At 62.7% G+C, this 27,076-nt stretch overlaps 1 protein-coding gene across 1 annotated transcript; it reads left to right on the top strand.

Moving 5' to 3' along the window:
• Nucleotides 1–47: 47 nt before the first annotated feature.
• Nucleotides 48–26,683, top strand: CEP104 (centrosomal protein 104). Its single transcript, XM_037062107.1, has 22 exons — nucleotides 48–293; nucleotides 3,274–3,423; nucleotides 7,841–8,014; nucleotides 8,343–8,481; nucleotides 9,272–9,334; nucleotides 9,794–9,870; nucleotides 11,391–11,559; nucleotides 11,949–12,104; nucleotides 12,756–12,986; nucleotides 14,538–14,735; nucleotides 15,713–15,880; nucleotides 16,371–16,544; nucleotides 17,236–17,412; nucleotides 19,032–19,238; nucleotides 19,593–19,700; nucleotides 21,609–21,645; nucleotides 22,062–22,128; nucleotides 22,260–22,368; nucleotides 23,480–23,618; nucleotides 23,761–23,828; nucleotides 25,330–25,420; nucleotides 26,104–26,683. Exons 2-22 carry the CDS (start codon nucleotides 3,311–3,313, stop codon nucleotides 26,217–26,219), a joined length of 2,781 nt encoding a protein of 926 aa, XP_036918002.1. The 5' UTR covers nucleotides 48–293; nucleotides 3,274–3,310; the 3' UTR covers nucleotides 26,220–26,683.
• The last annotated feature ends 393 nt before the right edge of the window (nucleotides 26,684–27,076 follow it).

Genomic DNA, 27,076 nt, shown 5'->3' on the forward strand with positions numbered 1-27,076 from the left:
CTCCTGCGCAGCCGCGGTTCGGCGGGGCGGGGCGGGGTCGCGCAGACTCGGAAGCCGGGCTGGGCCCGGTCTGGTTGTCATGAGAGCGGCAGCCGCGGCCACAGCATTGGGCGGAGGCGGCTGGGACTGCCCCTCCCCCGCCACCGATGCTGCGGCCCGCGGGGGCTGGCGCTCCCTGGGTTGCGAAGTCGGCGCTACCTGAGCTCTGCCGAAGTCGCGGCGCTGCCGGGGGTGGACGGAAGGCCCTGGGTGTCGTGCGGGAGCCGAGGTCCCGCGGCCTTCTTTCCTGACAGGTACCTGGACTGGCTGGGAGCGCGGGCGCGGGGCAGGGGGCACGAGGCCGAGCGGGCTTCTAACCCGGGCTCGCGGGGCTGGGCGCGGACTTGGACAGCGGGGCCGGCGTGCGGCGGGGTGAGCAGGTGCGGGCGCTCTCTGCCCGAGCGTGTCGAGCCGCTGGCCGGGGACACGGGGCCCGGGGTGGCGCTGTCGCGCGCTGCGTCACGGCCCACAGCGGCCCTGCGGGCGCCTGCGCCGGATTCCCTGGGTCCTGACCTCGCCGTGCGGGATGCAAGGCTGATGGTGACCCAGAAAGGCGTGGCTGGCCAGCCAAAATGCGTCGAGAGTGTGGCTCTGCCCCGCACAGGTTATATTCGCCTCCTGTTACTTACTTAATTATTTTGCGTGTCCTCAGTCTCAGATGTTCTCAGAGGCACTCTCGGCTCTTTAGATCACTTGACCAAAAATGGCTTAATTTTGAACATTTATGTTTTCTTGAAAAGTGGAAACAAGTTGTCTCTTCTGGTCTTGTAGCAAAATGTTCAGGAGTTGCTAAAATGTTTCACCTTAATTTGTAGATGCCAGCCCCGTCCCCCTACCCTCACCCTATACGCTTGGAGAAGCCGACTTCAGGGAAGGAACCCCTCGGAGGCAGCTTTCTCCCCGAGGGCGGGTGGGGTGGGACTCCAGACACGTGCAGGCTGGCACTGGCTGGGGAGGACCTCCGTCCTGCACTAGGGCGGTCGGGGTCCCACGTGCCGAGCTTTGAGCACTGCGCAGAGCTTTGTTTCTTCCCCAATGTAATGGTGGCTTTACGGAGCCTTCCAGCAGCATCCTCCAGTGGTCCCGGTATCCCGAGGAACACGGGAAGGTGTACACAAGGGGACCCTAGGGGACTAGGTGAAAGGGCTTTGGTGGAGCGGCCAAAGCGGAATCCTGCTCAGAGGGGCCCCGGCATCTCCCACTGGCTCCTGAATGCCAGCAACTCCTTTTGCCTCTGTTGGAGCCACGCAGCACTGTGGACACACGTCTGCGTGGGTGTCAAAGGTCCCGGTTAAGTCCTAGCGCCACAGCAGAGGCTACTGGGGCCTGGCCGCCTGACCAGCTAGGAGCAACCCTGCCCACGTGGCTCACTGGCTGGGTGACCCTGGGCCTGGGCCTCACGGTGCCTCAACTTCCTTGTCTATAAAGAGGGGGTGACAACTAAACCAGGGTCAGCTGTCATGAAGGTGTGTGTATGAGTCAGCACTAAGGACAGCCGGGGGCACACTGAGTGCTCCTGGGTCATGCAGTCACCAGTGCTGGGTGACGAAGGGAGTCTGCACACACTGGGCAATGGGAGGAGGACCTCCGGTCTGGGCAGGGTCGGGGTCTACAGTCTCACTCAGCTGAGAGGACTCCACAGCTGCCGCCCGCCTTCAGGGTGGGAGAAGGAGTAGCAGACCTGGCTTGCAGAGGTGACAGAGGGCCTGGGCATGCCCAGTCAGGGAAGGAGCTTCCATCTGCAGCACGTCTGGCTGGGCTTTAGAGTTCGAGACAGAGAGTGAGGGCTGGAGCAGCAGGTGGGGTCAGGACCCAGCTGACCCTGCAACCCTGGACAAAGGGCCGTCACGGGTTCTCAACTTAGGGCACGGGTGGCGGTGGCCCTGGCTGGGCTCAGGGAGGGTTCATGGGCAGTGCTCCTGGTAGGGGCCTGGCCATTGGCATCTAGGAAGACAGCGGGATGGACCCGAGAGACACATTTCTCTCTTGGCAGGCACTCTGCGGTGGGGAGGGGGCACTGCAGAAAGGGGAGGGGGATGGGGAGGGGAGGGGCCCAGGTTGAAGGAGAAGGGCAGCCAGCAGACAGCTGAGCACCTGGGTGGGGCTGAGGGCTCAAGGACCAGTTCCCTTCCTGGAATCGCAGGGTGAGGCTACACAGCATCCAGTGGGTAAAATCTCACACATCCATTTTTTCGTGGCTGCTGTTCATTATTTCCTGGGTTAGCTTAGTTCCCCTGTACTGCAGTGAGACATTTCGCCGTGAGCTCTGCACGGAAGATGTCCCAGCTGGGACTTCGGCAGCGAGTTCCCACTCTGTGCTCACCGAGTGCGTCTCCCGAGAAATGGCAGTGGGGCTGGCAGTGGTCGAGCCACCCACATGGCCCTCCCGGGGCCAAAAAACGAAAGCTTTGTTTTTGTACATTATCCGAAAATTTTGTCTTCGCCATGACAAAGTACCAAAACTGAAAGACTTACAGCACTTTATTCTGAAGGCTAGAAGTCCAAAATCAAGGTATGGGCGTGGCTGCGGTCTCTGCCAAGCTGCCCCACCTGTCGCCCGCGGGCCTCGTGCAGCCCAGGACGGGATGGCTATGAACGCAACCCAACACAAAATTGTGAATTCACTTAAAACACGATGAGCTGTCTTTGTGATTACGTGTCACAGTGTAACGTGCAGTCCAGGACAATTCTTTCTTCCAGTGTGGCTCAGAAATGCCAAAAGGTGAGACACCCCCGCAAGGCTCTAGGGAGGATCCCTGCTGCCTCTTCGGCCTCTGGTGCCGTCCAGCAGGCGCCGGAGATCCAGTGGCCTTACTGTTGTCACGTGGCCTCTGTGCACATGCGTGTGCATGTGTGCGCGCGCGCCCTCGTCTCCTTTCTGATAAGGACACCAGTCATTCAGGAGCAGGGCCACCCTGCGCCAGGAGGACCTCATTGTAGCTTCCGTTGCATCTGCGAACATCCTGTTTCTAAATAAGATCCCACTCCCGGGAGGGCTCCAATGTGTGTTTTGGGGTGGACACAGTTCAACCACAACACTGACTAAACTTTTTAGACGTGTGTTTGGGAAAAGCTGTAACGACTTTAGAAGGTGCCCTAAGCAGAATTGGAGGCTCCTGTCAGAAGCACGCAACAAACACCAGGGCTTTCCATTTGCCCTGTGTGTCAGCAAGGCCTGAACTGGCCATTTAGGCATGGTGACTTGTTCCGTCACTAAGTCCCTTTCTCTTCAAGGGGTGCTTCCTGCTCTCGCGAACGGCCGGCGCCCAGAATGCCCCACAAGATCGGGTTCGTCGTGGTCAGCTCGTCGGGGCATGAGGACGGCTTCAGTGCCCGGGAACTGATGATCCACGCCCCGACCGTCAGCGGGTGGAGGTCACCGAGGTGGGCCGGGCGGGGCCGGGCGGGGGGCGGGGCTGGGGGAGCAGGGGCTGCCCTCGCGTCCTCATTGTCACCCCTCAGGTGTCACAACTGCGAGCCTGTTGGGTTGTGTGACGCATTTGTTTCCTGCTTCTCATGTGTTTGAGGAGAGTTTGTTGGACCTTGTCCCCTCGGGACTTAACCCGTGTGCACCTAAGAAACGTGCAGACCCAGCCGAGCCGGAGGACGGTGGACCCCTCCCTCCCAGGGGTTGAACCTCGGTCCCCCGCGTCCCTCGTGGCTCACACGGTCGTCTGGGCTCTGTGCGGAGACCCGCACTGGCGGGGGTCTGACTGCGTTTACGTGACCCCAGGCCCCAACTGAGGGGTCTCTCGGGCCCGTCTGGAGTGTCCGCGGCGCCGTGGGGGTGCTCGCTGCTTGGGCAGCTGCTGCTCGTTAGGACTTTTCCGAGAGTGGGGCCACCCTGGGGCGGAGGAGGCGGTGCCGCCACGTAGCCCGGCGCCTGATCGGCCCCATGCGCTGCTGGCCTCTCACAGTCCCCTAAGGCCAGCTGTCCTCCCCCAGGGCCCAGGCGCCCTCGCTGTCCCTGGCCCTCGTGACTGTGTGTCACAGTCTGAATGCCCCATCCCACACCTGTGGCTTTTTTCACTCACTTTGGCTGCTGAGGAGGTGAGTATAGACCCCATTTAAAACAGCAACGGACCTTCCTTTGGGCGCTTTCTGAGGGAACCCAGTGAAAGGGACTCCTGTCCCTGCCCAAGTTCGGGAAGAACTGAAACACAGCGGAGAGCCAAGAAGATGGGGGCACACAGCCCCTTCATTGCTCACGAGACTGATACTGGGGGGCAAGGGCTTTATCTGCAGGCCAGCAAGCACTGCAGGGCTGAGCCGGTCATGCCCACGGCCACTCACCTGCCCCAGGCCAGCCGGCTGGGGGGCGGGAGGCACCCACCGGGCGGCAGTGCCCCCCTGTGCGTTCCCCACCTTCCAGGCCCCCCAGTCCTGCCTTTCCCTGGGCGAGGGGCCGTGCACATGCCTGCCACGGCCCACCCCCCACACCTCCCTCCACAGTCGCCCTCCGCGCTCGTCGCGGTCGGGTGTGGGTGAAAGGGACGCAGCCGTGTGAACAGGGACTGCTTGGGTTGCGTGTGCAGACGTAACCAACACGTTCTTTCATGCATGGGCATGGTGGTGGGTCCTTTCAGGGCCTGCCCAGCCCTCGTTTCAGTGGTGAGCTTCCACGCCACGGCACAGGCAAGGGCATGCCACGGAGTCCCACACTGGCTCTGGTGGGGTCTCGTGACCGGGGCAGAGAGTGGTCCCTGAGGCCACCACCTCACAGCCTGTGCCCCGCAGACTACCATTCCTGCAGGAGGGGACGCGGGGCTCTGTTGCCCCAGGTAGGGGGTGCTTGGGCCCCCGCAGGAGCGGCCCTACAGGGAGGGAGGGCAGCACGGGTCCTGCCTGGCACAGGGGAACCCCTCCAATGCCCTCCTACCTGGGAGCTGGAAGCATCTGGCATCTGGAGAGAGCAGACTGTCTCCACCAGCAACGGGGGCCCCGGGGCACGCATCCCTTTAGTGCCAAGTTTATATCCCGAGAGAAGGCTGGGGCTGTCAGCTCACCTGGGGAGAGAGGTCTGTTTCATTTTACAGTCGGGTCAAAGGGTGCTCTTGATTCTTCTGTGAACTCCGCGGTCCGCACCTGAGCAGCTGCACCAGACCGTGTTTTAAGGATTTTAGAAGTGACACAGCTTCACGTTTTTGTCAGTCTCTGTTTTCTTTAAACAGTTTTGAAGGTTTTGGTTTTTTAGCAACAAAGGGTTTTTTCCTCATAGATCACTGACAGTCCTTGTGTCTAGAGTGAGCTCACCACAGCTGTCCCCTGACTGTCCCCTGACTGTCCCCTGACTGTCTCCTGCAGCTGTGCACAGTGCATGTCCACAGCAGTGCACAGCCCACGGCAGGTGCAGAGTGTTGGTGTCACGGGAGGCTCAGTCCCCACTGTCCACTGGCTGCACCTCTGTGATGACTGTGCCGTTGGAAAACTCAGCGTCGGGAAGTGCCAGGCCCAGCGCGCTTAGAATGAGTCCGCCCAGCCGGCCATAGGCACTGGTCCCCATCTCGCCCCCACTCACCTGCTCGCCCCTTTGCGTCCCTCAGGGTTATGCACACAGCGGTTCCCCCTGGTGGTGGCTGCAGGTACCCATGGTCCAACCGCAAAACAAAAACATTTAAACGGAAAAGCCCAGAAACAAACAGGTCGTAGTTGTAAACTCTATGCTGTTCTGAGTCACGTGATCAGACCTCTGTCTTGCCTGGGCATGAATCGTCCCTCTGTCCATTGTCCCCATGCTGTGCACATTCCCTGCCCATTGGTCACTCAGCAGCTGCCTCGGTGTCTCGGCCCCCGTGTCCGCCCCTGGTGTTCCTTAGTTACGGCCCCAGAGCGCAGGGCGGTGACACTGGCAGCTCGGACGTGCCCGAGCGCAGCCGTGAGGTGCCTCCTGTAAGTGACAGGAGAGAGTTCTCCAGCGAATAAGGGAAGAAAATCCTGTGCCGGGGCTGCTGAGACCTACGACAGGAAGGTGTCCGCTGCCCGTGAGCCGGTGGAGCGGGAAAGAGAAACCCGTGCCCATCTGCTGCGGCGCCTCGGGCTGCAGGAGTTCCGGCCACGGCGCGTGACAAGGGCCTCGTCAGAGTGGAAGAGACGTTCGGTTTGTGGGTGGAAGACAGACGGAAACCGCGTCCCGATAGACAGCGACGTGTCCCCGGAAGGCACCAGGCTCTGCGAGGACCTCGGCAGGGACCCGGACCCAGGGACCCCGGTCACGCTGCATGGCCACACGGGACTGCGTGACTGCTCCAGCTCACTGCCAGTTACTGTTTGGCTCCTCCCGGGCCCGACGTGTGTGTGCCCTTCGCCTCGGGCGTGCAGGCGCTGGAGACTCCGTGTCTGACGGGTCGGCGCTACCCACGGCTGTGAGGGTTGCCCCAGGTTCACAGCTGTGCACTGACTCCCCCTCCTCCCTGGTGTCCACAGAGCAAGGCTCCCCAGGCCTGGTACGAGGCTGTATCGCCCAGCAGCGAGCCCAGGAGGAGTCTGGGGGCGGGAGGAGGCCTGCCCATCCCGAGGAAGCGTCAGCGTGGGCTGGGCCGCTGTGTGGGTGGGGATAGCTGGGGCCATGGTTGCCTGGCGCCTTCCAGGTTTCTATATGGAAATGGCAAGTTGCTCCTAGATTCTAGGGTGGGCCTCGGCAACAGCTGGGGCTCCCTGACGTGCAGGGGGTGGTTGATGCCACAGGGGGGTGACAGGCTGCCCGAGACTGTGGAGAGGAGGGGCCTGGGCACAGTCCGGGAGTGGGGGGGGCTGGGGAGGAGGAGCAGCCCTGTCAGAGGCCAGGGGGCCAGGACAGAAGGCTTTCTGCAGGGGGTGGGAGAGGGGGCACAAGAAGATGCCCTGCTGACTTCGCACCAGTCCTGAGGTCATTGGTGAGGCAGGCAGCTGGGAAACCAGTGGGGACATGGGAGGACTCTCTCAAACTGGGGCTTTCTGGAGCATGTCCATGTCCTGACGGGAGTGGACTAGATGAGGGAGAGGCCGCTGGCTCCGGTGCGGTTCAGCTGGTCGAGTCGGGAGCAGAGCACCAGCGGGTGGGAGGGTCAGCCAGAAGCCCCGTGCAGTTGGTGGAGAGTGACTGGTGGTGGGGAGGGGCAGCGTGAGGGACAGGGCTGTGTGGCCAGTGGGCAGCAGCGCCAAGGGCAGGGACTCAGTTGGTGGCAGGGCCTTCCCCCAACATCCGTCCTCGGGTGCTCCAGATGCCCTGCAGCCCGCCAGCTCCGCACGGCGCCCCTGGCCTGGCTGTGACCACGCCCTGCAAGGCCTGTGCCGGCACGATGGCTCTGCCGCTTCCAGGTTAGGGTTCAGTGCGCTGTGTCACCTCCCGGACAGCTGGAAGCCCCAGCGTGGACGGTGCAGGCGTCTCCTCTGGACACGGCGTGGACGCAGGGGGCACATTAGACACGGGCAGCTGCTGCTGACTTGTGACCGGGCCCTGCGAGTGGGGCATTCCCTAAAGTGTGTAGGGGGCCCCTGTGGGAGGTCCCTGGGCTCTGCTGCCCCTGCCGGTGCGGCCGCCGGAGAGGAACGTGTTTCTCTTGTGGTGAGAAAGCCCTGCAGTGCGACTTCAGGACTCACTGCGACCACGTCCCGGCACCCAGAGTGCTGCTCCCTGGGCCGCAGGCAGGTCAGGTCCTAACTACAGGCTTCCCATCCCACTGCGCAGAGTTGGAAAGGGCAGGAGGTGTCCTTGTCCCCTTGTGTCCTGTCACCAAGGATTGGGGCTTCGAGGGGGCTGGGCCAGTGCCCTCCCAGGAAGAGCCCGGAATCGCGCGGAAAACCAGCCTGTATCTGCTCTCAGGTTCTGCCAGTTCCCACAAGAAATCGTCGTCCAGATGGTGGAGCGGTGCCGCATTAGGAAGCTGCAGCTGCTGGCTCACCAGTACATGATCCCCAGCAAGGTCGAGTTCTATGTCAGCGAGAGCCTGCCCGAGTACTTCGCCCCGTACCAGGCCGAGCGGTTCCGCAGGCTCGGGTAGGCGGGGCTGAGGGCGCTCGGGGACGTGTAGGGGCTCCTGGCGCCGAGAGCCCGGGGCCTCCTGAGAGCGCTCCCGTTCGGCCACACACCCTGCGCCCGTGTTAGCCGGTGGCGCTGCCACCGTGGTGCTTTCCAGCCCCCCTCACACGTGCAGAACTCACCCTAAGGAGACCAATGAGGAGGAGCATCGGGGTTCTCTCCCCAGCGTTCTTAGCCCAGACCCCCCTGTGCTCATGGAAACCCCGCCTGTTTGTTGCCTGGGGACGGGCCACCTTCCCTGACCAGCACACTTTCCTGTGCGCACACCTGACCATGGTCCCCTCAGGTACGTCTCCCTCTGTGACAACGAGAAGACGGGGTGCAGAGCCCGGGAGCTGAAGTCGGTGTACGTGGACGCCGCCGGGCAGTTTCTGAAACTGATCTTCCACCAGAACCACGCCAACAAATACAACGTCTACAACCAGGTGGGCCTCCGCCTCCCTCGGGCCGCTGCCCGGCTCGGCGTGGGCTGTGTCCGGTGTCTCTTCAGGAGGGCGTGTTCAAAACCTCTCTTGCGGGGGAGCATTCAGCTCGCAGGGTGGGCGCTGCTGGCCCAGGGGCAGGGCAGGGGCCCGGCCGGCCCAGCCGGGGAGCGAAGGGCCCAGCTTGGTCTGCCGCGGGGTCCCCACGGGCCAGGGGCTTCTCCCCCTCCAGTGACAGTCTGACTTGGACGGAGCTGTGCAAGACCTGGTTTTCGTGTCCTTGTCTCATGGACCGAGACCATATTGGTGTGACCCGTGCGTACCCAGAACCGATGGCTCCATGAGAGGCTGTTAGAACAGGGTCCGCCCTGGCCGGTGCGGCGTGGTGGGAGTGTCATTTCATAAACCCGAAGGTCACAGGTTTGGTCCCTGGTCGGGTCACATAGGAGAGGCAACCCATCGATTCACTCTCATGTTGACGTTTCTCTCTTTCTCCTCCCCCCCCTTCTCTAAAATCAATAAGCATGTCCTCGGGTGAGGATTAAAAAAACACACACACAAGGGTTTTGGTTACTGTTTTAGCGTTCTTTGAACACTGAAGTGGCCACCTGGTTCAATGTTAGAGTAGTGGCTTGTGTGACTGGTAACAGCCATCGTCAGTGACTCTACCCGGGAGCAGGTTTCGCTGTGTGTCCCCATGTGTCATCCCGTGTGAGCGCAGGCTGGCTGTCACGAAGGGTCCGAGCTGTCCCAAGCGTCTCACACTTCATTTCCGTCGGCCCCTCTCTCGAAGGTCGCTCTGGTGGCGATAAACATCATTGGGGACCCTGCAGAGTTCGGCGACGAAAGCAACCTCGTGAGTTTGGGAAGCGCTGTTTCTAAAGAGGGCGATTTATTTCTACCAGGAGGGAAGTGCTTGTTGTCACAAAAAGTGTCTTAAAATCTTTGTAAAATTGACTGAGTAAACTTTTTTTCTTTTAAAGCTTTTATTTATTTTTAGAGAGAAGGAAAGGGAGAGAAACATCCATGTGTGGTTGCCTCTTGTGCGCCCCCTACTGGGGACCTGGCCCACAACCCAGGCATGTGTCCTCACTGGGAATCGAACTGGCGACCCATTGGTTGTCAGGCCATCATGCCGTCCTCTGAGCCATACCAGCCAGGGTGTAAACTTCCTTTTACTCGAGGGTCATAGCTGTCCCTCCACGAGACAAGGGTCACTGACACTAGGCCACGTCTCTGCACCACACGGCCCCTCATCGGGGTTCCAGGCCACTTCTGTTTCCTGAGGCACCAAGCAGAGCTTGTCTCCCCACAGGCCTCTAGAGAGAAGCTGATTGACCACTACCTGGGGCACAGCGCAGAGGACCCTGCTCTGGAAGGGACTTGTACAGGGTAAGGGCTTGCCCCCCAACACAGCGACCCTCTAGGGCCGCTCGAGGGCACGATCCCACTAGCGTGGGACCCACTTCAGACAGTTTCTGAAGTGCATTTGGAAAAAAGACCCACCGGCCATCCTTGGTATTGTACTGGCAAATCCACGGGTAAAAATGGAAGGTGTTAACTCCCCCAACTTAACAGTTGCTAGACTTTAAAACTTTGTTCTTTAAGGAAGTGAGAAATACACATCATACCAGTTGTTGTTGTTGTTTTTAAGACTTTATTTCATTTTAGAAAGAGGGAGAAATAGAGGGAGAGAAACATCAATGTGTTTCAGCCAGACGCCTGTCCCCCTGCCCACCAGGTTCATGGCTCAGGGGTGAGGCCTGGTCTGTGTGCACTCTGGCATTGGTTTTCTCCGGTCCACACCCAACTCCCATGCTATTGGGAGACGCCCTGCCTGGTTTCAGGAGCTGTAACCCCCCAGGGCTAAGGCTGAGTGAGCGACCTTCGGACCATAAGCCACTGAGGAGACAAAACTTGTCTCCCTGGCAGGGCCGCTGCCTCTGCTCCTTTTACTGCACCCTGCCTGGCCCCCAGGGCTGGGTCGGTTAGCCAGTGACGGGTAAGATCCCCAAGAGGGGAACGACCTAAGACAGGCAGGATCACGGGGAGGCCCCAGGAAAGGACTCGGGGGGGGGGCTATAGCAAAAGGAGGGTGTCGGACCCTCACCCCTCAGCTTTGACACAGCCTGAGTCCTCATTCTGTCTGCGAGAAGTCTCCTAACCTCTTGGCTGCCTTGTTTCCACTGCCTGACTTCAGCCTGAAACAATGCCTTAAGCCTGAATCAGTGTTGGAGGTGGGTGCTGCCCTGTGCTGGAAAGCGCAGGTTCCCTAGAGCAATCAGGCCTAAGAAAGAATGCATAAAATCCTGTGAAACCTGCTTTGTTTAGAACACTCTCAATTAAATGATAAGGGTCCAAGCAGGAAATGAGTTTGTTTCCCAAAGTTTTGTAGCGCCTTAGCTAACAGACCCTGGCTCAGAATAAGCCCTCGAAGTTCTTTGTATGCTGTCTATTGTTTGATCCTTACTGCCTGACAATGATTAATGAACTGTACCTGTATTCCTGTGCAAATTGAAAGCCAATAAAAGTCTGTTAAGGCAAGGGTTGGGACACACTCTTGAGAGAGAAGCTGCACTGTCCCTTTTCCTCCACAGGACTCAGTAGTCTGTGCGAATTTGTCTTGTATCTCATCCAGGACGCCACGGACACTGTGGGCCATCGAGTCACCACGCACTGTCCTGTCCCCTGGGCCCAGGGCAGAGCCTGGCACGTGCCACCAAGTCAGGGCCAGAGCATGTGCTGCGTGGCCCGGCGCCCCTGGGCAGCCGGGCAACAGGAAGCCGTGCCGAGTCCCAGACAGGGCCTGCCGGGACTGGTGCCCACTGTGCCGTCAGCACCGTGCCCGTGGGCCCCTCCCCTTGGTCTCCCGTAGTGAGCCCTGCTCTCTCATGCTCGGTCCTCTCCTGTAGGAAGTCTGACTACATCTCCCCACTGGATGACCTCGCGTTCGACATGTACCAGGACCCGGAGGTGGCGCAGATCATCCGCAGGCTGGACGAGCGGAAGCGCGAAGCCGTCCAGCAGGAGCGGTACGACTTCGCCAAGAGGCTGAAGCAGGCCATTGCGGACCTGCAGAAGGTGCGCGTGCAAGGACGTCTTCTCCCCCTCGCCCCTGCGGCTGGCCGTGGCGTTGGGCAGTGAACGGGTCTCTCGGGGCAGCACCCGGTGCGCACCAGTGACTGGGGAAGAGTCCTGGCCAGCGCGGACCCACACGACCCTGTAAATAACACCCGTGCCGCCCTCTGCAGGCACCGCCCAGGAGCCGGGTGGGGGACACCAGAGGTGCGAACTCGAGGCGTTTCTCGGTGTGGCCACGGGCAGCACACGCTCCGCGGGGAGTGTGGTCGCGCCTCCCGCTGTCCTGGCGCTCCTGTTGCCACGAGACACGCAGGGGCCCAGCACCACCGTGATTATGCCTGACGGTGACCGCCGTCTGTGCGGGAGGGACCACGGGCTCTGTGCTTCAGGTCGGGGAGCGGCTGGGCCGGTACGAGGTGGAGAAGCGCCGCGCCGTGGAGAGGGAGGACTACGACCTGGCCAAGCACAGAAAGCGGCAGATGGAGCAGTACCGCAGCCGGGCGTATGCGCAGCTGGAGCTGCACAGCCTGGTGGACGCCGAGCCGGTAGGCACGCTCGCGCCAGGGAGGCGGTCACCGTGCTAGCCTCAGAGTTGGCCGCTGCTCTGCGGACCTGATGGGCCTGCCGTGCTCGGGGACATCGTCTCCTGTGTGCCTGCCCTGGGTGTCCGCGGCCTCACCAGGCACCGGCAGGATGCACAGTAGAGCAGAAAGGGGCTGAGGCAGGGCCAGGGGACCTCGCTCCCCTGCGTTTCCTCATTTGTGAGGACGAGTCACTGGCAGCCCCGCTCCACATGCCCCCGGGGAACCTGTGGGAGAGCAACCTCGGGGGACTGGGCTGGCAGCACTGTCCTGACCTAGGACTCCCCACGGGCAGCTGTGTGCACCTGAGTACGGAGCAGCGGGCCAGGGCCAAGCCCCAGACCTGGGGGACGGGGAGAGCGGACTGGGGCCTTACTGCCACCCCCCTCTAGCTGAGTGACTGGGCTCATTCCTTCTCCACCCTGCACCTCAGTGTCCTGCACATTCACCGGGGTGGTCCTGCAGGAACGTGCACAGCTGCGCTGGGGTTTGCATGTGTGTCACTGTGCGGTGCACGTGGTGGCTGTGCAGACAGCCACTCTGCCTCCCTGCACGAGGGCTCCTGGGGATCTGGGGGGTGGTAGCCTTGGGAAGGAAATGTCCCTTTGTCCCCAGATGAGGAGGCCTTTCAACTTGCCACTGCAGCCCCTCGCCCGCTCTGGAAGTCCTCGCCACCAACCGCCAACGCTGCTGCCACCTCCACCAGACGAGGGGGGTGCAGAAAACCGGACCGCAGCACCGCCCCTCCAGGAAAAGCCCTCAGCACACGCCCCGGACGCCTCTCCCCAGCCCTGCACTGCAGGCCCGCCACCGCTGCCTGCCACACACTCTCGCCTCAAGGCCCACGTAGGTAGCACAGTTCGGTTGTATGTGGTTTGTTCTGCAGACGCGTGTGAGCCCCTGCCTCGTGCCGGGCTCTGTCCCAGTACAGGGGAGTGTGCGGATGCAAAATAGCCAGACCCATCCTGTTCCGCTTCCGGGCCGGGCAGGTCAGCGCTGAAGCCAGAACACGGTGATATGAGTGACCTGCACGCAGTCATACCTCGCTGAAGGTCCTGTCCACAGTCGGACAGGCCAGGCCTCCACCTGCTGCTGCCCTGTCCCCAGCGTGGGGCGTCTCATGGGCTTTTGCCAGTCTGCGTGTGAAGGCACGCAGACGTCTTCGGAGGGCCCCGCTGGTGGGAGAGCGGGGACAGGGCTTGCACGGGCCCCACGGGGGCTGCGACTGTTGCCGCCGTCCCAGCCGGGAGGACACTAGCTGCCTCTGTGCCAGGAGCCTTAGGCCCCGGGGCTGGGTCCGTGGCCCCACCCGGGCGCAGAGCCTGGCTGCTGCCCCCCCACTGCTCTGTCACCTGGGCCTGAGCTGTGTGCCCAGCACCATCGAGGGGGGAGCCCACCCCCTTGGAATGGAGTCCCCACGTCCACCTGATGCCGTCACCCCCGTCACGTGCAGCCTCTGCAGCGGGGACGAGGACCAGAGGGGACTGTGTGCCTGGGAACCATGTGATTGGCTTGCATGGCCCTTCTTCCTGGTGTCTCTGCTGACACGTGTGGCCATGTGGCCAGTGGCTCTGGGGGGGGGGGCGCCCGGGATCTGCACAGCCACAGGCCTGGGGAAGCAGGAGGCCCCCCGTGCACCACCTGCGCGTCCCTGTTGTCCCCACCAGGCACACCCTGTCATGGTTTCACTGTCGGTCGGGTGTAAGGTCTCGGTTTAATGGAACCCTTCCTCTCTGGCGTCTAGCGTGTCATGTGTAACATCTGAGCGCGAATCTTGGGACAGGGAGCTTGCCTCACCGCACACGCTCTCTGACCTCCGAGTGGTGAGGGGGGAGTGCTGGCCTGGCCTGCACCACCCTGAGCCCCGCCTCAGCAAGGGACCCGGGGACACTCTTCCGTTCTGTTGTCACTCAGTTACTGAAAGTCGGCTTCCTGTTCACTTGTCCGTGTGCCTGTCTCCCTGGAACACGTGGACCGGGAGGGCACGTCCCTGCCACACATGGCTCCCCGTGGGGCACCAGCCCGGGCCAGGGGCTTGGGGGGGCAAAGGCAGCGTCTGCCAGAGTCCTGGGGACAGGGAGACGGCCACCGCCACAGGGGGCGGTACTGGCTGTGACCGAGGAAACGGCAGAGGTCTTGCCCGAAAAATTGTGCCAGTCCTTGCTTTAGTGACACGGTCCTGCGCTGGGCGGGACACGAGGGCGCATGGCAGCCGAGGCAGCAGCTGCCATTGCGGCGAGAGGCTGCGAGGGGGTCAGAGAGCCATGGGGCCTGATGGCCCCCCGTCCGTCCTGCCCTCGCACCTGAACTGTCCTCCCCGGGCAGCACCGGGGTCGGCGGGCGCCCTGGGTCGGCCGGGTGTCCGCACAGAGCTCGGCAGCCCCCGTCCTCCTGCAGCGCGAGCCCCTGCCCTATGACGAGCGGCCACTCCCTACGGTGGACAAGCTGCCCGTGGCCGCTGCCGCGGAGCCGGACAGGAGTGACGTGGACACCAGCCAGGTGCCCAGAGCTGGAGCGCTGGGCGCACCGGAGCCCCTGACGGAGAAGGCGCTGCGGGAGGCCAGCTCCGCCATCGAGGTGCTGGGGGAGACCTTGGTAAGCAGGGACTGCTGCAGCGGGGCCTGTGCCTGTGCGTGTGCCTGTGCGTGTGCGTGTGCGTGTGCGTGGCCCGCGCCGTTGCTGGCCTCTGACCCCCGCCGCCTCGTGACTGAGTGGCGTCCACAGCGTCCTGTCCTGGTGGCCCCGCTCGGCCAGCCAACTGCCGCCCATGGCCCTGTGAGGGGCTCCGTCTGCCAGGGGTTCGGGCCCCTCTCCTCCCACCTCCCCAGCACCATCCTCCTCAAGGATCCTGGTCTATCACGGGCTCTGGAAGCAGTTCCAGCTTCCTGCTCCTGTCCCCACCGACGCCCCAGGCTTCACCCGCTCAGGACCTGCCTGTCCGTCCTGGGTCTGGGGCCTCCGCAGAGCCCAGCTTGGTTCCACGTTGCCCACAAGCCTGCCGTGCCCCTAGCAGCCCCCTTGCCGTCCGACTCCTGCACAGGGGCACAGGGGCTGGGGTCGGAGGGCATAAGGGTGCACCCACAGCACACTCTCCGTGACCTGTCCACGTTCTCTCATGGCTGGGCAGAGGGGAGGGCCCAGGGGGAGAGCCCCGTGTGTGACAGTGACTGTGCTTTGTCCTCATGAGCCAACCAGAAAGCGTCCAGCTCATTGCTAACTCCGAGCAACAGCAGCTCGAATATAAGCCTTCGCCAGAGTGTCCATCTGAGACGGGCCCCTCCTGCCCCCGTGCACACCAGCCCGTGCTGGGGGGTGCTGGTAAAACAGAACCGGACAGAGAGCCTGTCATCCCGCCAGCCTGGGCGTGGCCCCAGCCCCCAGCAGGGCAGCCCCTCTGCCCCAGGGAGCTGTCCCCACTCTGCGTGGTTCCGTGTAGTCTTAGGGTTTCCAGGTTGCGAAAGTGACTGAGCGCATGCACTTACTCTGGAGAGGTCCTGGTACTGGAGGTCTTGCCCACAGCCGTGGTGCTATTGCCGACCCACCCAGTGAGGGAGCCGGACTCTGGTCGGCAGGTGGCCGGGGCCTATTCCAAGACGTGGTCGCACCGCGAGGACGCACTGCGGGCCCTGCAGGAGCAGCTGACAGGCTTACCAGGGGACACCCCGAAGGAGGAGCTGAAGAGTGCGCTGCGGGCGGCCATCTTCCTCGTTAGGAGAGCTGTCCAAGACATGGTGACCCCAGTGAGTCCCCTCGCCCAGTGCCCCAGGGTCCCTGTGCGAAGCCCTGTCCCTCCCCAGGAATGGGAGGAGCCAGGAGGCCGCCTAGCCACCGGAATCCTCGTCCGCCGCCGCTCCTGCCTCTGTCCCTGGGAATTCTAGAAATGCCATCAGCCGGGGGGCGGCCAGGCACTGGGTGGCTCAGCCGGTCTCTCTGGTCACGAGCCACCCCCACTGCCTCATGCTTCTCAGAGCCAGGCGCACCGGGCCTGCTCCCTGTGACTCCTTCACGCATGTCCACTTTATTTTTTACTTGTCCCTAGACTGAGGCTTTGGGAGGCGCTGCCAGGTGTCCTTGCTGTGGCAGGGCCGCGGGGTGAGCGCCCGCACTGGCACCAGCCTGCGTGCACGGGCTGCTCGGCCTCTGCCAGGAAGGGCGAGTGTGCCCAGCCCGGGAAGGGGCGTGCGGCTTGCTGAGTCCCAGCAGCTCTTCTGCCTCCATCGCTTGCCCCAGGTCTTCCAGGCCGCTCTGGAGCTGCTGAAGATGATAATCACCCAGTACATCCCTAAGCACAGGCTGAGCAAGCTTGAGACGACGCACTGTGTGGAGAGAACGATCCCCGTTCTGCTCGCGAGAACTGGAGACTCGTCTGCTCGTCTGCGGGCTGTGGCTTCGAACTTCATTCAGGTAGGACCTTCCTGTTCTGGGGTCAGTCGTGGTGGGTGCAAACTTGCCGACGCTGGGCTGCACGTACTCACTCAGCAGGGCTCCGGGTCTCCCCGGGGCACCCTGCTCGTGCTTCCTGGGTCCCTCTCGCCTTGGGCTCTAAAATCTACGTTCCGCCGTCAACATGAACTTCAACAGACAGGTACAGCTGATTCTCCAGTGTTTAGAAAACCGTTTTCTTGAGGTTGGGAAATCCCAAGCGGGGAATCCCTAAGTCTTCAATTGTGGCTTTTCCCTCGACATTTTGTTAATTTATTTTTAGAGACGGTGGAAGGGAGGGAGAAAGAGAGGGAGAAAACCATTGATGGCAGTCGGTTACCTCTTGCACACCCCCAACTGGGGACTGGGCCCACAACCCAGGCACATGCCCTGACCAGGAATTGAACCAGCAACCTCTCGGTTCACAGGCCTGTGCTCAGTCCCCTGAGCCACACCAGCCAGGACCGACTGTGCTTTCTCTAATGGCTTTTGCAGCTCTATTTTTGTTTGTTTTTACTAGTTGCTGTGTGTGAAATAGAAACGTGAGCTTACAGGTCACCGCCACCTTGTATCGCCCGGTGTCCCCCTTTGCAGCCGCCGTGGGGGTACGGGTGAGATTGAGCGTGTGTGGCACTCTCCCCTACACAGGAGTAGAGCGTGTTGGTCTTTGTAGGAGATGGCCCTGTTTAAGGAGGTGAAGTCTCTCCAGATGATCCCGTCTTACCTGGTGCAGCCACTGAAGGCCAACGCCTCGGCCCACCTGGCCCTGAGTCAGATGGACCTGCTGGCCCGGCTGCTGAAGGACCTGGGCACCGACGGCACGGGCTTCACCGTGGACAGCGTCATGAAGGTAAGGCACCTGGGGCAGGTGAGGGTCAAGTCATGATTGTCCAGTGAACATTAACTGAGCAACCTTGGGAAAAGCGGCCCTTGACCCGAGCCCATCGAGGACCGTGACTAGAGGACTGGCAGTGGGAGGCGGCCCTCGCGTGGACTGGCGGTCAGCGCAGCTGTCCCAGGAGCTTGGTGTGTGGAATGGCTGTGCCCATGGAGGGGCAGGCGGCTGCTCAGCTGAGCACAGGGCCCTGTGCTGGTAGCCAGATGCCGGGGGGGGGGGGGGGTGGCCCAGATGGAGGGGAGGGAGAAGCGACGAGTCAAAGCAGGCCAGGGGCGGGGCGATAACCTCAGTGCACACCGGGGCCGCAGGGCAGGCCGCAGGGCCGGTCCCCGTCTTCACCGAAGGCTGTCAGCTGAAAGCTGAGCTCGGAGGCAGAGGCTGGGAGGCAAGGGGGAGCGGTGCGGCGCCCGCACGTGGCACAGCCAGAGGGCACCCTGTGGGGCAGCTCTCTGCGCAGCACAGAGGACCCGCGATCGCGGTCTGAGTCCAGTGTGGAGCCGGCTGGCGGGACGCTCAAGTCTGCCCGCTCCTTCCCCTTTGCCCAGTGAAGGCAGGAGAAGGGGTCCCGGGGTCACAGCTGTGTGGACACCACCTCGTGCCATCTGGTGGCCGACTGCCCTCTCAGGCAGGACACGTGGAGCAGCTGCGACTGGAGGGAGAGGACAGGCAGAGAAGGTGGAGCGGGTGGTGGGGAGGGACTGAGGAGTCGTCGGGAATGGGGTACAAGGAAGCGAGCCAGAGCTAGGAGGTGGCAGACTCGGGGGACCCATGAGCCAGTGCTCCTGGGGGTGGGCGCGCGCCTGGCAGCGATGCCCAGGGTGCGTGGCAGGCGGAGGCCGTGGAAGTGAGGAAGCCCAGGAGGAGAGAGGTCAGGTGCCCACAGGCCCCTTCCCAAGCGTGGGACAGCAGCCTGAGGTGGGACACAGACACTGGGGCACATTTGTGGGACAGAATGCCACAAAGCAGTTAAAATGCACGGAACTTGAAAATGTCGTATTGAGGACAAAAGGAAGTTCTGGCTAATACGCACAGCACAGCCCACATACCTAGGAGCGCGTGCGCACACTGCATAGTAAAGGAAGGCACAGGGGCGTGCCTGGCCATGCCAGCCAGCTCCAGGAGAGCCCACCTGTCGCCCGGAGACAGATGTGGGGGCTCACGGGGTGGCCCGCATTTTATCCCTAAGAACGGAGACGGGACAGAAGGCGCGGTGTAGCACTGGCTGTCCCGGGTGGTGGGTGCGCAGAGGTGGGCCCGTTTCCCCCTGTGTTGGGGATCGGTCAGAACACTGACCGTGAGTGGGAGGGCTTGACCGCCACAGCGTACGAGTGCAGTGAGCAGACAAAAGCAGAACGCACCCTCCACGTCCAGCCCAGCTGCCCCCGCGTGTGTGGGCGGGGGGGGGGGGGTCATCCACGCAGAGGAAGGGCCGTGTCCAGTAGCTGCAGTTCTGTGGTGGTTGCTTCTTCTCCAGTCTTCACGTTTGTGCCTCCAGTTCTTTCGTGCGGGACAAAATAACCCGTTACTTTGAGAAGCAGTAACAGCAGGCACCCTCCCTGCGCGGTGTCCAGTTCGCAGTGCGCGCCCTGGAGCACCGGGTGTACGAGGTCCGAGAGACGGCGGTGCGGGTGGTCCTGGACATGTACCGGCAGCACCGGGCCCTCGTCCTGGACTACCTCCCTGCAGACGACAGCGCCACACGCAGGAACGTTCTCTACAAAACCATTTTTGAGGGCTTCGCGAAAATCGACGGCAGACCCACTGACGCCGAGATCAGGGTACGTCCCCTCTCGCGGCCTTGCGGTGCAGTCCTGCACTGATGAAGCGGTCTGCCAGGAACAAGCTGAGGGTCGAGGAGTGGCGTGGGCAGGAGAGAGCACACCGAGAGCGTCGGGCCCCTGGGGTCAGAGCCTGGCTGCGCCTTGGTGCCTGCCAGTGGGTGGCAGGATGCCCTTCCTGTCCCATCCGTGTCCGAAACGTTCCTTAAAGAAGCCGTGAGGTTGCGTTGCGCCCTCGTCACGTGACGAGTCTTAGTGCCCCTCACAGTGCACAAGAAACACGTGTGTCCTGTGTCCCCAGTCTCTCAGACTGTCCCAGAAAGCTGTTCTAATGGAACGACAATCTCATGCCAGGCGCAGAAAAAAGCGGCCACAGAAGAAGCAGAAAAGCAAAAGAAAGAAGAAATTAAAGTTTTACAAGGGCAGTTGGCAGCACTGAGAGAAATGCAGGCTGAAGTCCAGGTGGGCAGGGTCACGTGGGGCCCAGGTGCAGGTGGGCAGGGTCACGTGGGGCCCAGGTGCAGGTGTTCACATGGGGCCACCCTGGGCTTTGGGTTAGAATCCCATGACTCCGCACTTCATCATGTAGACACACAGCACGGGGTGCCGGGTGTTCACCCATTACGCAAATGGGTGTTTCTATTCTTTATCCGTTTTTAAACTTGTTTTGGGTAAATGGAAGGAGTCCCCCTTCGCCCGTTGGCCTGCTGCCCCTGTCCCACTGCTGTGAAGGCTGAGAGCAGACTCTGGGTGCGAGGGTGAAAGGCGAGGTGGAGGGATCCCGTCCTCGCTGCAGCCCCCCTGCCCCTTTGGGGGCAGATGGGGAAATGAACTGAGTCTGAAGAGCTGTTTTCCACGCGTTAAAAAGGCGAGGTCTCAGGCAGTCAGTCCACCCAGGGAAGCCCTCAGCCCTGCGCCTGCGGAGATGCGTGCACAGTGGGACAGTTACTGCAGACGCCGGTTTTCGTGATTCATCCCTGAAGGGGGGGGCGGTTCTTTTAGACAGAGAGGAAAAGGGCGGGGGAGCGGGGCGTCTGCCGGGCCTGGAGCTGCCCCCCGACTGCACACCCAGAAGTCCGCTAGGTGGCCGGGTTGCCCGTGAAGTGTCGCAGTCACTTCCTCTTTAAAAAGAGTAGCAGAGAGCAGGGACGAACGTATGGCTGTGTACGCGCTGGGTGCCCAGAAGGCCGCAGGCACAGATCAGCGAGGTGCCGGAGCGCCAGAGTAACTGAAAGGGAAGGAGAAAGCGCCCCTTCGGGGATGGGAACAGAGGAGGGAGACAGTGGACCTGGTGGGGACAGCGAATGTCAGGACAGTGAGACTCTCAGGCACAGAGTCCGCAGCGACCAGCTGACACAGGCCCGGCAGGCGTTGGTTGCTGTCCCTAACAGTCCCCAAGTGAGGAGGCAAATGCAGGGAGCTGAGTGGCTTGTCCTGGGTCGTGAGCGCATCAGGGCTTAAGCCCAATGGCCAACCCCCTTTCTTGCTCCGGCTGCCACCAGGCCTCAGGGACCCGCTGTCCCCACAGAGGCCCTGGTGCCGGTGACCAGCACCTCGTCCACACTTCCCTCAAGCGCCTTCACCGCTGCCTCTTCACGTGGCCAGTGTTTGCTGAGCGCCTGCTCTGTGCCAGCACCGGGCTGGGCCTGGCCGTGGGGCCCAGCCGGCCCTTGCGGGGCTGCTGCCACAGTGTCAAGGGCGTGGGGAGTGCACGAGGGGCCGGATGCTGCCTGCTGTCTCCAGGGGCTCGCAGAGCCCTGTGTGGAAGTGTGGTGTTAGCCCCTCACGCTCTCCCCGAGGTCCGAAGTTCTACTCTTGTGCGTGCTTTCTCTGGCATGGTTACTTACCGGCACGTGAAACCCCACTGCCCACAAATGTGTCGTGGTGGCCGGCATTCATGCTGGTGACTCATCACATAAATGCTGGGTGCAGGGTGACCAGTGTCCCATGGAAACTGCAAGTCCCAGCAGCCCCTCAGCCCCAGCCCGGTGGCCAGTCACTGAGGCGGTGCAAGCTTAGCAGAGGCAGCTCCCAGTCTGGGACCGTGGGGCGCGCACTGGGACAGGGAGACGGCAGGGGGCGGCCGCCCTGGGGCTCGGGGGAGGCTGAGGGGTGGCTGAGGGGTGGCATGCTGCTGGGAGCTCCAGGTGCGGGTGGGCACTGGCGGTGGGTGAGCAGCTTAGAGGGGTGGTGACCTTGTCCTGTCTGTCGTGGGGCGAGGGACCAGAGCCAGGAAGGAGGGAGCCTGCTGACACTGCAGGGGGACGCCCCCCTCAGGTGCACACTGTTGCAGGGGACCGACCCCAGGGGCAGACCCGCACTCACACTCTGCAGCCGTCTGTCCTGACCCTTTTCGGTTTTGTGTCCTAGGAGCAAGAGAGCGAGGCTGCTGAGGCAGAGACTCTGGGTACGTAAGACAGCCACCTCTGTCCCCTCGGCGAGTGTGGCTCCCCTGCTGAGTCTCAGACGTTGGGGGCAGATTGTGAACGCTTCCACCTTTACTCACTTGCGTGGCTCATTTTTAGTCAGAGGGGAAGGGAGGGAGAGAAACATCAGTGTGTGGTTGCCTCTCATGCGCTCCCTACTGGGGACCTGGCCTGCAACAGGACCAGGCATGTGCCCTGAATGGGAATCGAACCAGCGACCCTTTGGTTTGCAGGCCAGTGCTCTATCCACTGAGCCACACCAGCCAGGGCTACTAATGTATTTTTTTAACATGTTTCACATCAAACGTTACTAACTTGAAAAACAAAGTCCTCCCGAAACGCTTGGGAAGGGTTTCACAGGCAGCTCCTGAGGGTGCTTCCCCTTCCCTCTCTGCAGGCGCTCACAGGAGAGAAGCAGCCCCACCCTGTGCCCCCGAAGCTCCAGAGAGCCACTACCTCGACTAGTGAGTGACGGGCCTTCCCCGTGGGGGTGACGAGGGGCCGCCCGCTGTCTCCCCGGACAGCAGGCGCACGCGGGGGGAGGGGCGCGGAAGCCGATGGGGGGCTCCCATCACGCCCACTGCCCTGCCCGCAGCCTGTGCATTTTCTGCGGGGAGCGGAGCGAGGCCTTCACGGAGGAGGGGCTGGACCTGCACTACTGGAAGCGCTGCCTCATGCTGACGCGCTGCGGGCACTGCCGGCAGGTCAGGGCGCGGGGGCGGGGTCTGTCCCCTCTGGGGTGGGGGGCTGCTCCTCGTTGGAGTGTCCCGTAGCTACAAGTGCTCGCCCGTCACAAGTGTCGCGGCGCCGACAGCCCTTGCAGAGGAGACACCTGCGTGGTGACCCCAGGCCGTCCCGGGGGCCTCGGAGCCCGGAGTTGCCTTGACCGCCGACACTGCGAGTCCCGAGTTATGTGTCGACGGGGCACAGGCCACACAATTGTCTTGTGTCCTCTGGTCCTTCGTCACACGCGCCCGCTATCCTCCTGTTTGGGGCACTCGGGCCGTGGGCAGTTGGAGACTGCGCTGCTCTCGACTCTCCATGCAGGACGCAGCCGCAGTGCACACCTAGGCGTGGGCCGCTGGGCGTGCCGTGCTTGGCCGCCGTGCACGCACACGTGTGCTCCAAGGGCCGCACACCCACCCTCACACGGAGCACGGGACCATGTTCAGCCAGAGCAGCAGTGCCGTGTGCGCCGTGCCAGGCTGTGGGACGTGAGGCCGGGCTGTCGGAGCACCGGGCTGTCGGAGCACCGGGCTCCCGCCCAGCGGCCTCTGGGCCGCCTCGCCGCCTCTTCCATGAGGCACCTTCTAGTCTCTTGCCAGTTTTTAAGTCAGTTGCCGATTTTTTTTTCCTCATTGGTCTTCATTGTTTATACACCTGACAGGAGCCTGTGCGGGGCCGCCGCCCACTCTGGGCCTGGCCGCAGCGTCACCCTGCGGGTCTTTAGTGGACAGAGCTTTCCGTCTGCACGCTGCCCACCTTATCTCTATCGTGGCCAGCGCTGTTTGCATTCGGTGTAACAAATGTCCTCCTACCCCAGTTCCAGTCCCTTCTCTGGTACAGTAGGCTCAGCATCCCTAACACTGAGGGTCCGAGGAGGATGCGGGTCTGTGGCCAAGTAAGAACAGGACCTCGGGAGCTCAGTGGAGTGGGTTCTAGACAGGACAGCTGTGCGTGCTGACCCCCACCTCGAATGACCGGGACTCTGACGGCCCTGGGCACAGGGGACAGGTGTGCAGATGGCGCCAGCCAACTGGGGCCGGACACATACCTGTGTCCCGACGGTGACTGTGCCCTGTGTGTCGGAGCCAGGTGGTGGAGATCTCCAGCCTGACGGAGCACCTGCTGACGGAGTGCGACCGCAAGGACGGGTTTGGCAAGTGCTTCCGCTGCAGTGAGGCTGTGTTGAAGGAAGAGCTGCCCAGACACCTCAGGACAAAGGACTGCCACCGTGAGTCCCCAGGCCCGCCCCAGGGAAGGCCCCGAGGCAGGAGGCTGGTGGGCCAAGGGCCTTCCTGGGCACCTCCTGCTTCTCTGCCCTCGCCCAAGCTTCTCGGGAGTAACTAACTCTCGCCTCACCGACACCGTTTCAGCTGCCAAACCAGAGAAGCTGGCCAACCGGTGCCCTCTGTGCCACGAGAACTTCGCTCCCGGAGAGGAGGTGAGCACCCGGCCTGCTGGTGCCATCTCGGCCTCGCCCCTTGCGGCCCGTTCGCACGTCCCTGCACAGGCCCCTTGACAGCCTCCGGGACAGACACAGCAGGACCCGGTTTCCCAGGCCTGGCTGCCTTCAGGTGTCGGGCCGCAGCTGGCGCCTTGGCCAGATGCTGTGGCTCTCTGGTCCCTTGTGATTAATGAGAGTGGGCCCCACCCAGTTTGGAAATTCTCCTCCGGCCCCCATGTGATTGGAGTAGGGGGAGGGGCCTTCCAGCCCCACCTCCTTCCTACCCTTCCCCTGCCCTGCTCCTCTGGTGCTGGGGCTGGGCGGGGGCCGGGGGGGGGGGGACACTTGCTACAGGGCGTCAGAGCTGCCTGCTGTGTGTCCAGCTGCTGCGTGCCCAGCAGTGGGTGCTGGGACCTGCTCCAGGCCTCTGAGCCACAGCCTCCCAGGCTCACCCCTGCCCAGCACCCCCGTCCCCGCCCCCGCCCCAAGACGAGGTGCCAGCAAGGCTGTGGGGACCAGCCCTGCCCTGCAGCTTCCTGTCGGCCACAGGAAGCACGGGGACCCACAGGGCAGGTCGGCTGGGCTGCCCCGGTGGACCCACCAGCCCTTTACTTGTCCGCTTGTCCTCCCAGAAAACATCCAAAACATAACAGGACACAGCAAAGGACACCTTGGGCTCCCATCAGGTCCCATCGCCTCCTGAACACCGGTCACCCACCCGCACCCCGGTGCCCCTCCCAGATGGCACATCACCTCATGCACAGACGGCCACTGAAGTGGTCGCAGGCCGTGGCCTTGGGGTCAGAGTGCGTGCTCCCCCGGCCCAGGGAGGCCGAGCGCCAAGGCTGGTTGCTCGTCCCGCCTCCAGGTGCTGTCCTCTCCGCTGCGGGAGGAGGAGCGCGTCCCCCGCTGGCGTGGGGCCACCAGCTCAAAACACGTTTGGGGTCACCTGCGTCGTTTCCTGTCCCACTTTAAGTGCTCTGAAAAATTAAGTTCCACAGCTGGGTAGAGCATGTGTCTGGTCCCCACGTCTGAAGTGAGGCGTCCTCAGGGACCACACTGAATGGCTGGCCCTGCTCTGCCCACCTCCTAGAGGCGGCAGGGCACCTGGGGCCAGGTTCTCACCTGTGGGCCCCAAGCTCCTTCCCGGGGGCTGGCAGACTTCTCCTTATCATCCGAGGACTGAGGCCCCGTTTTCTTGCTGGCTGTCAGCTGGGGCCACCCTCAGAACCTAGAGGCCACCCCAGTGCCCACCCCCATGCTCCCTGAGCCACGGTACCCGCCTGCACAGCTGCGGGCAGCGTCTGCTGCGTTTGGGGCGGGAGCCAAGGTGCCAGCATTGGGGAGGGCAGGAGGGCTGGGTCCTGTGCACTGCCCACAGCACTCAGAGTCGGGGGGGTGGAGGCCCCTAGACCCCCACTCGGTGTGGCTGCCTCTTTAACCGCATGCAGCGTGGGCTGGGAAGGCCCCACCAACACCCCGCTGCCTCTCTTTCCAGGCGTGGAAAGCTCACCTGATGGGCCCCGCGGGCTGCACGATGAACCTGCGCAGGACGCATGTGCTGCACAAGGCCCCGCCTCCGCAACAGGGTGAGGACTCGCCCCATCTGGTCCCTCCTCTGCCGCCAGAAGAAGGCGTCCTGCCCGCAGCTTTCTGCCCTGGCCTGGGCCCTCAGCAGTGACGTACTTCAGACTTAGAGTGTTCTACCCGAAAGCGGTGGTTCTTGTAAGACGACTTGCTGACCAGAAAGCCCAGGGCGCCCCCTACCTCAGGGTGTGAGAAAGGCAAGGGCTGTGAGCAGAGGACGGGCATGGGGACAGGCGGGTGTGCACACTTGCTCCCGAGGGGACAGGAGGCTCACGGAGGGGCTGCCTGAGGCCACTCAGCCAGGCAATAGGGCTCTGGTCAGGCAGCTTCCCCATTTCCAGAGCTGAGGGTTCGAAGCAGAAAGTGGGCGGTGGTAAACGGTCCGGGTCCCCTTCAGCTATCGCGCGCGTGCGTGCGTGCGTGCGTGCGTGCGCGTGCGCGTGCGCGTGCGCGTGCGTGTCTGCAGCCACCTCAGGACAGCCACCACCGCTGTCCTCTCCTGACCCCGCCATGCAGGCTGGCTCCAGCAGACTAGTGACGGGAGTGTCCTTTTCCCTCCTGCCACCCCCCCAGTGTCTGCTGACGCCTGGCCGCCCGCACTGTCCCCACGGTTTTGCGCTCCAACCTGGGCGTCAGCCTCCCTCCTGACTCGCGCCTCTGCTCTCCCTGCCCGTGTCCTCCGCAGGCAGAGGCCCAGCTGCAGCCAAGGCCGGGAGCTCAGGGCCGAAGGCAGGAAGCAAGATCCCCACCCCGAAGGGGGGCCTGAGCAGGAGCTCCGGCAGGACCGTCACGAAGCGATGATGTGGCAGATCCCTGTCTCCATGGTCTCCGTGGGACTGAGCAAACCTGCCTCGTGAACACCTCTCCTGGAAGCCACCTGCAGGGGGCGGCCCGTGCGTGCTCCGCTGTCCCCGCCTGGCACCTTGTGGGAATGACCAGGGTAGCGGCCTCCCGAGCTGGGACCTGACCTCCGTGTTACAGCCGAAAACAAGCAGGGCTCCGACGCGCTCAGCCCAGGCAGCTCCGGAGCCATGTGTTGCCAGGAGGGGCCGGGAGCAGGTGGCAGGCGGTCGGGCGAGCAGGCATGCGGCAGGGGCACCTGTTTCATGCCAACTGCGCGGGAGACCTGCACATACCGGTTTCCCTGGCCTCCCGCGGGGAGGGCCTGGCAGGGGGGTGGGATGGGAGAGCCAGCGTGTGCTCGAACCCCTCCCAGGCAGCGTCTGTCTGCACAGCCCGCGTTTCTCTCTGTGACAAGAAATAAAGTTTAAAAAACAGTAGATCCCGAGAACGGGTCCCCTACAGCACTCACGTCTGACGTCCACCTGTCCCCTGTCCCTCTGAGGACCGCGGTGGAGCTGGGACTGTCCCCTTTCTCACACTATGGTACTGCTCGGCCACGCTGGGCCTCTGCCCGCAGGGCCTGTGGGCCGCGGGGCCCCGCCCACCCAGGCCAGAGCGAGCTGCCCTCTGCACCCCATCCTGCGGCCAGGCGCCGCCACCCATTCCTCAGATGCCAAGATAATTACGAAATAACCCATTTTGGTGCAAAAACGTGTTGGTTAGTTTCTAATCCATTTTTGAGGTGCAGATAAAACACCTGAAAACAGAAAATAACAAAAGTTAACCAAGAGATTGATCTTTCGAGTCAAAACTTT

This window comes from Sturnira hondurensis, unplaced genomic scaffold (assembly GCF_014824575.4).
Source record: "Sturnira hondurensis isolate 20B ecotype Veracruz unplaced genomic scaffold, ASM1482457v3 Scaffold0013931, whole genome shotgun sequence".
NCBI lineage: Eukaryota > Metazoa > Chordata > Mammalia > Chiroptera > Phyllostomidae > Sturnira > Sturnira hondurensis.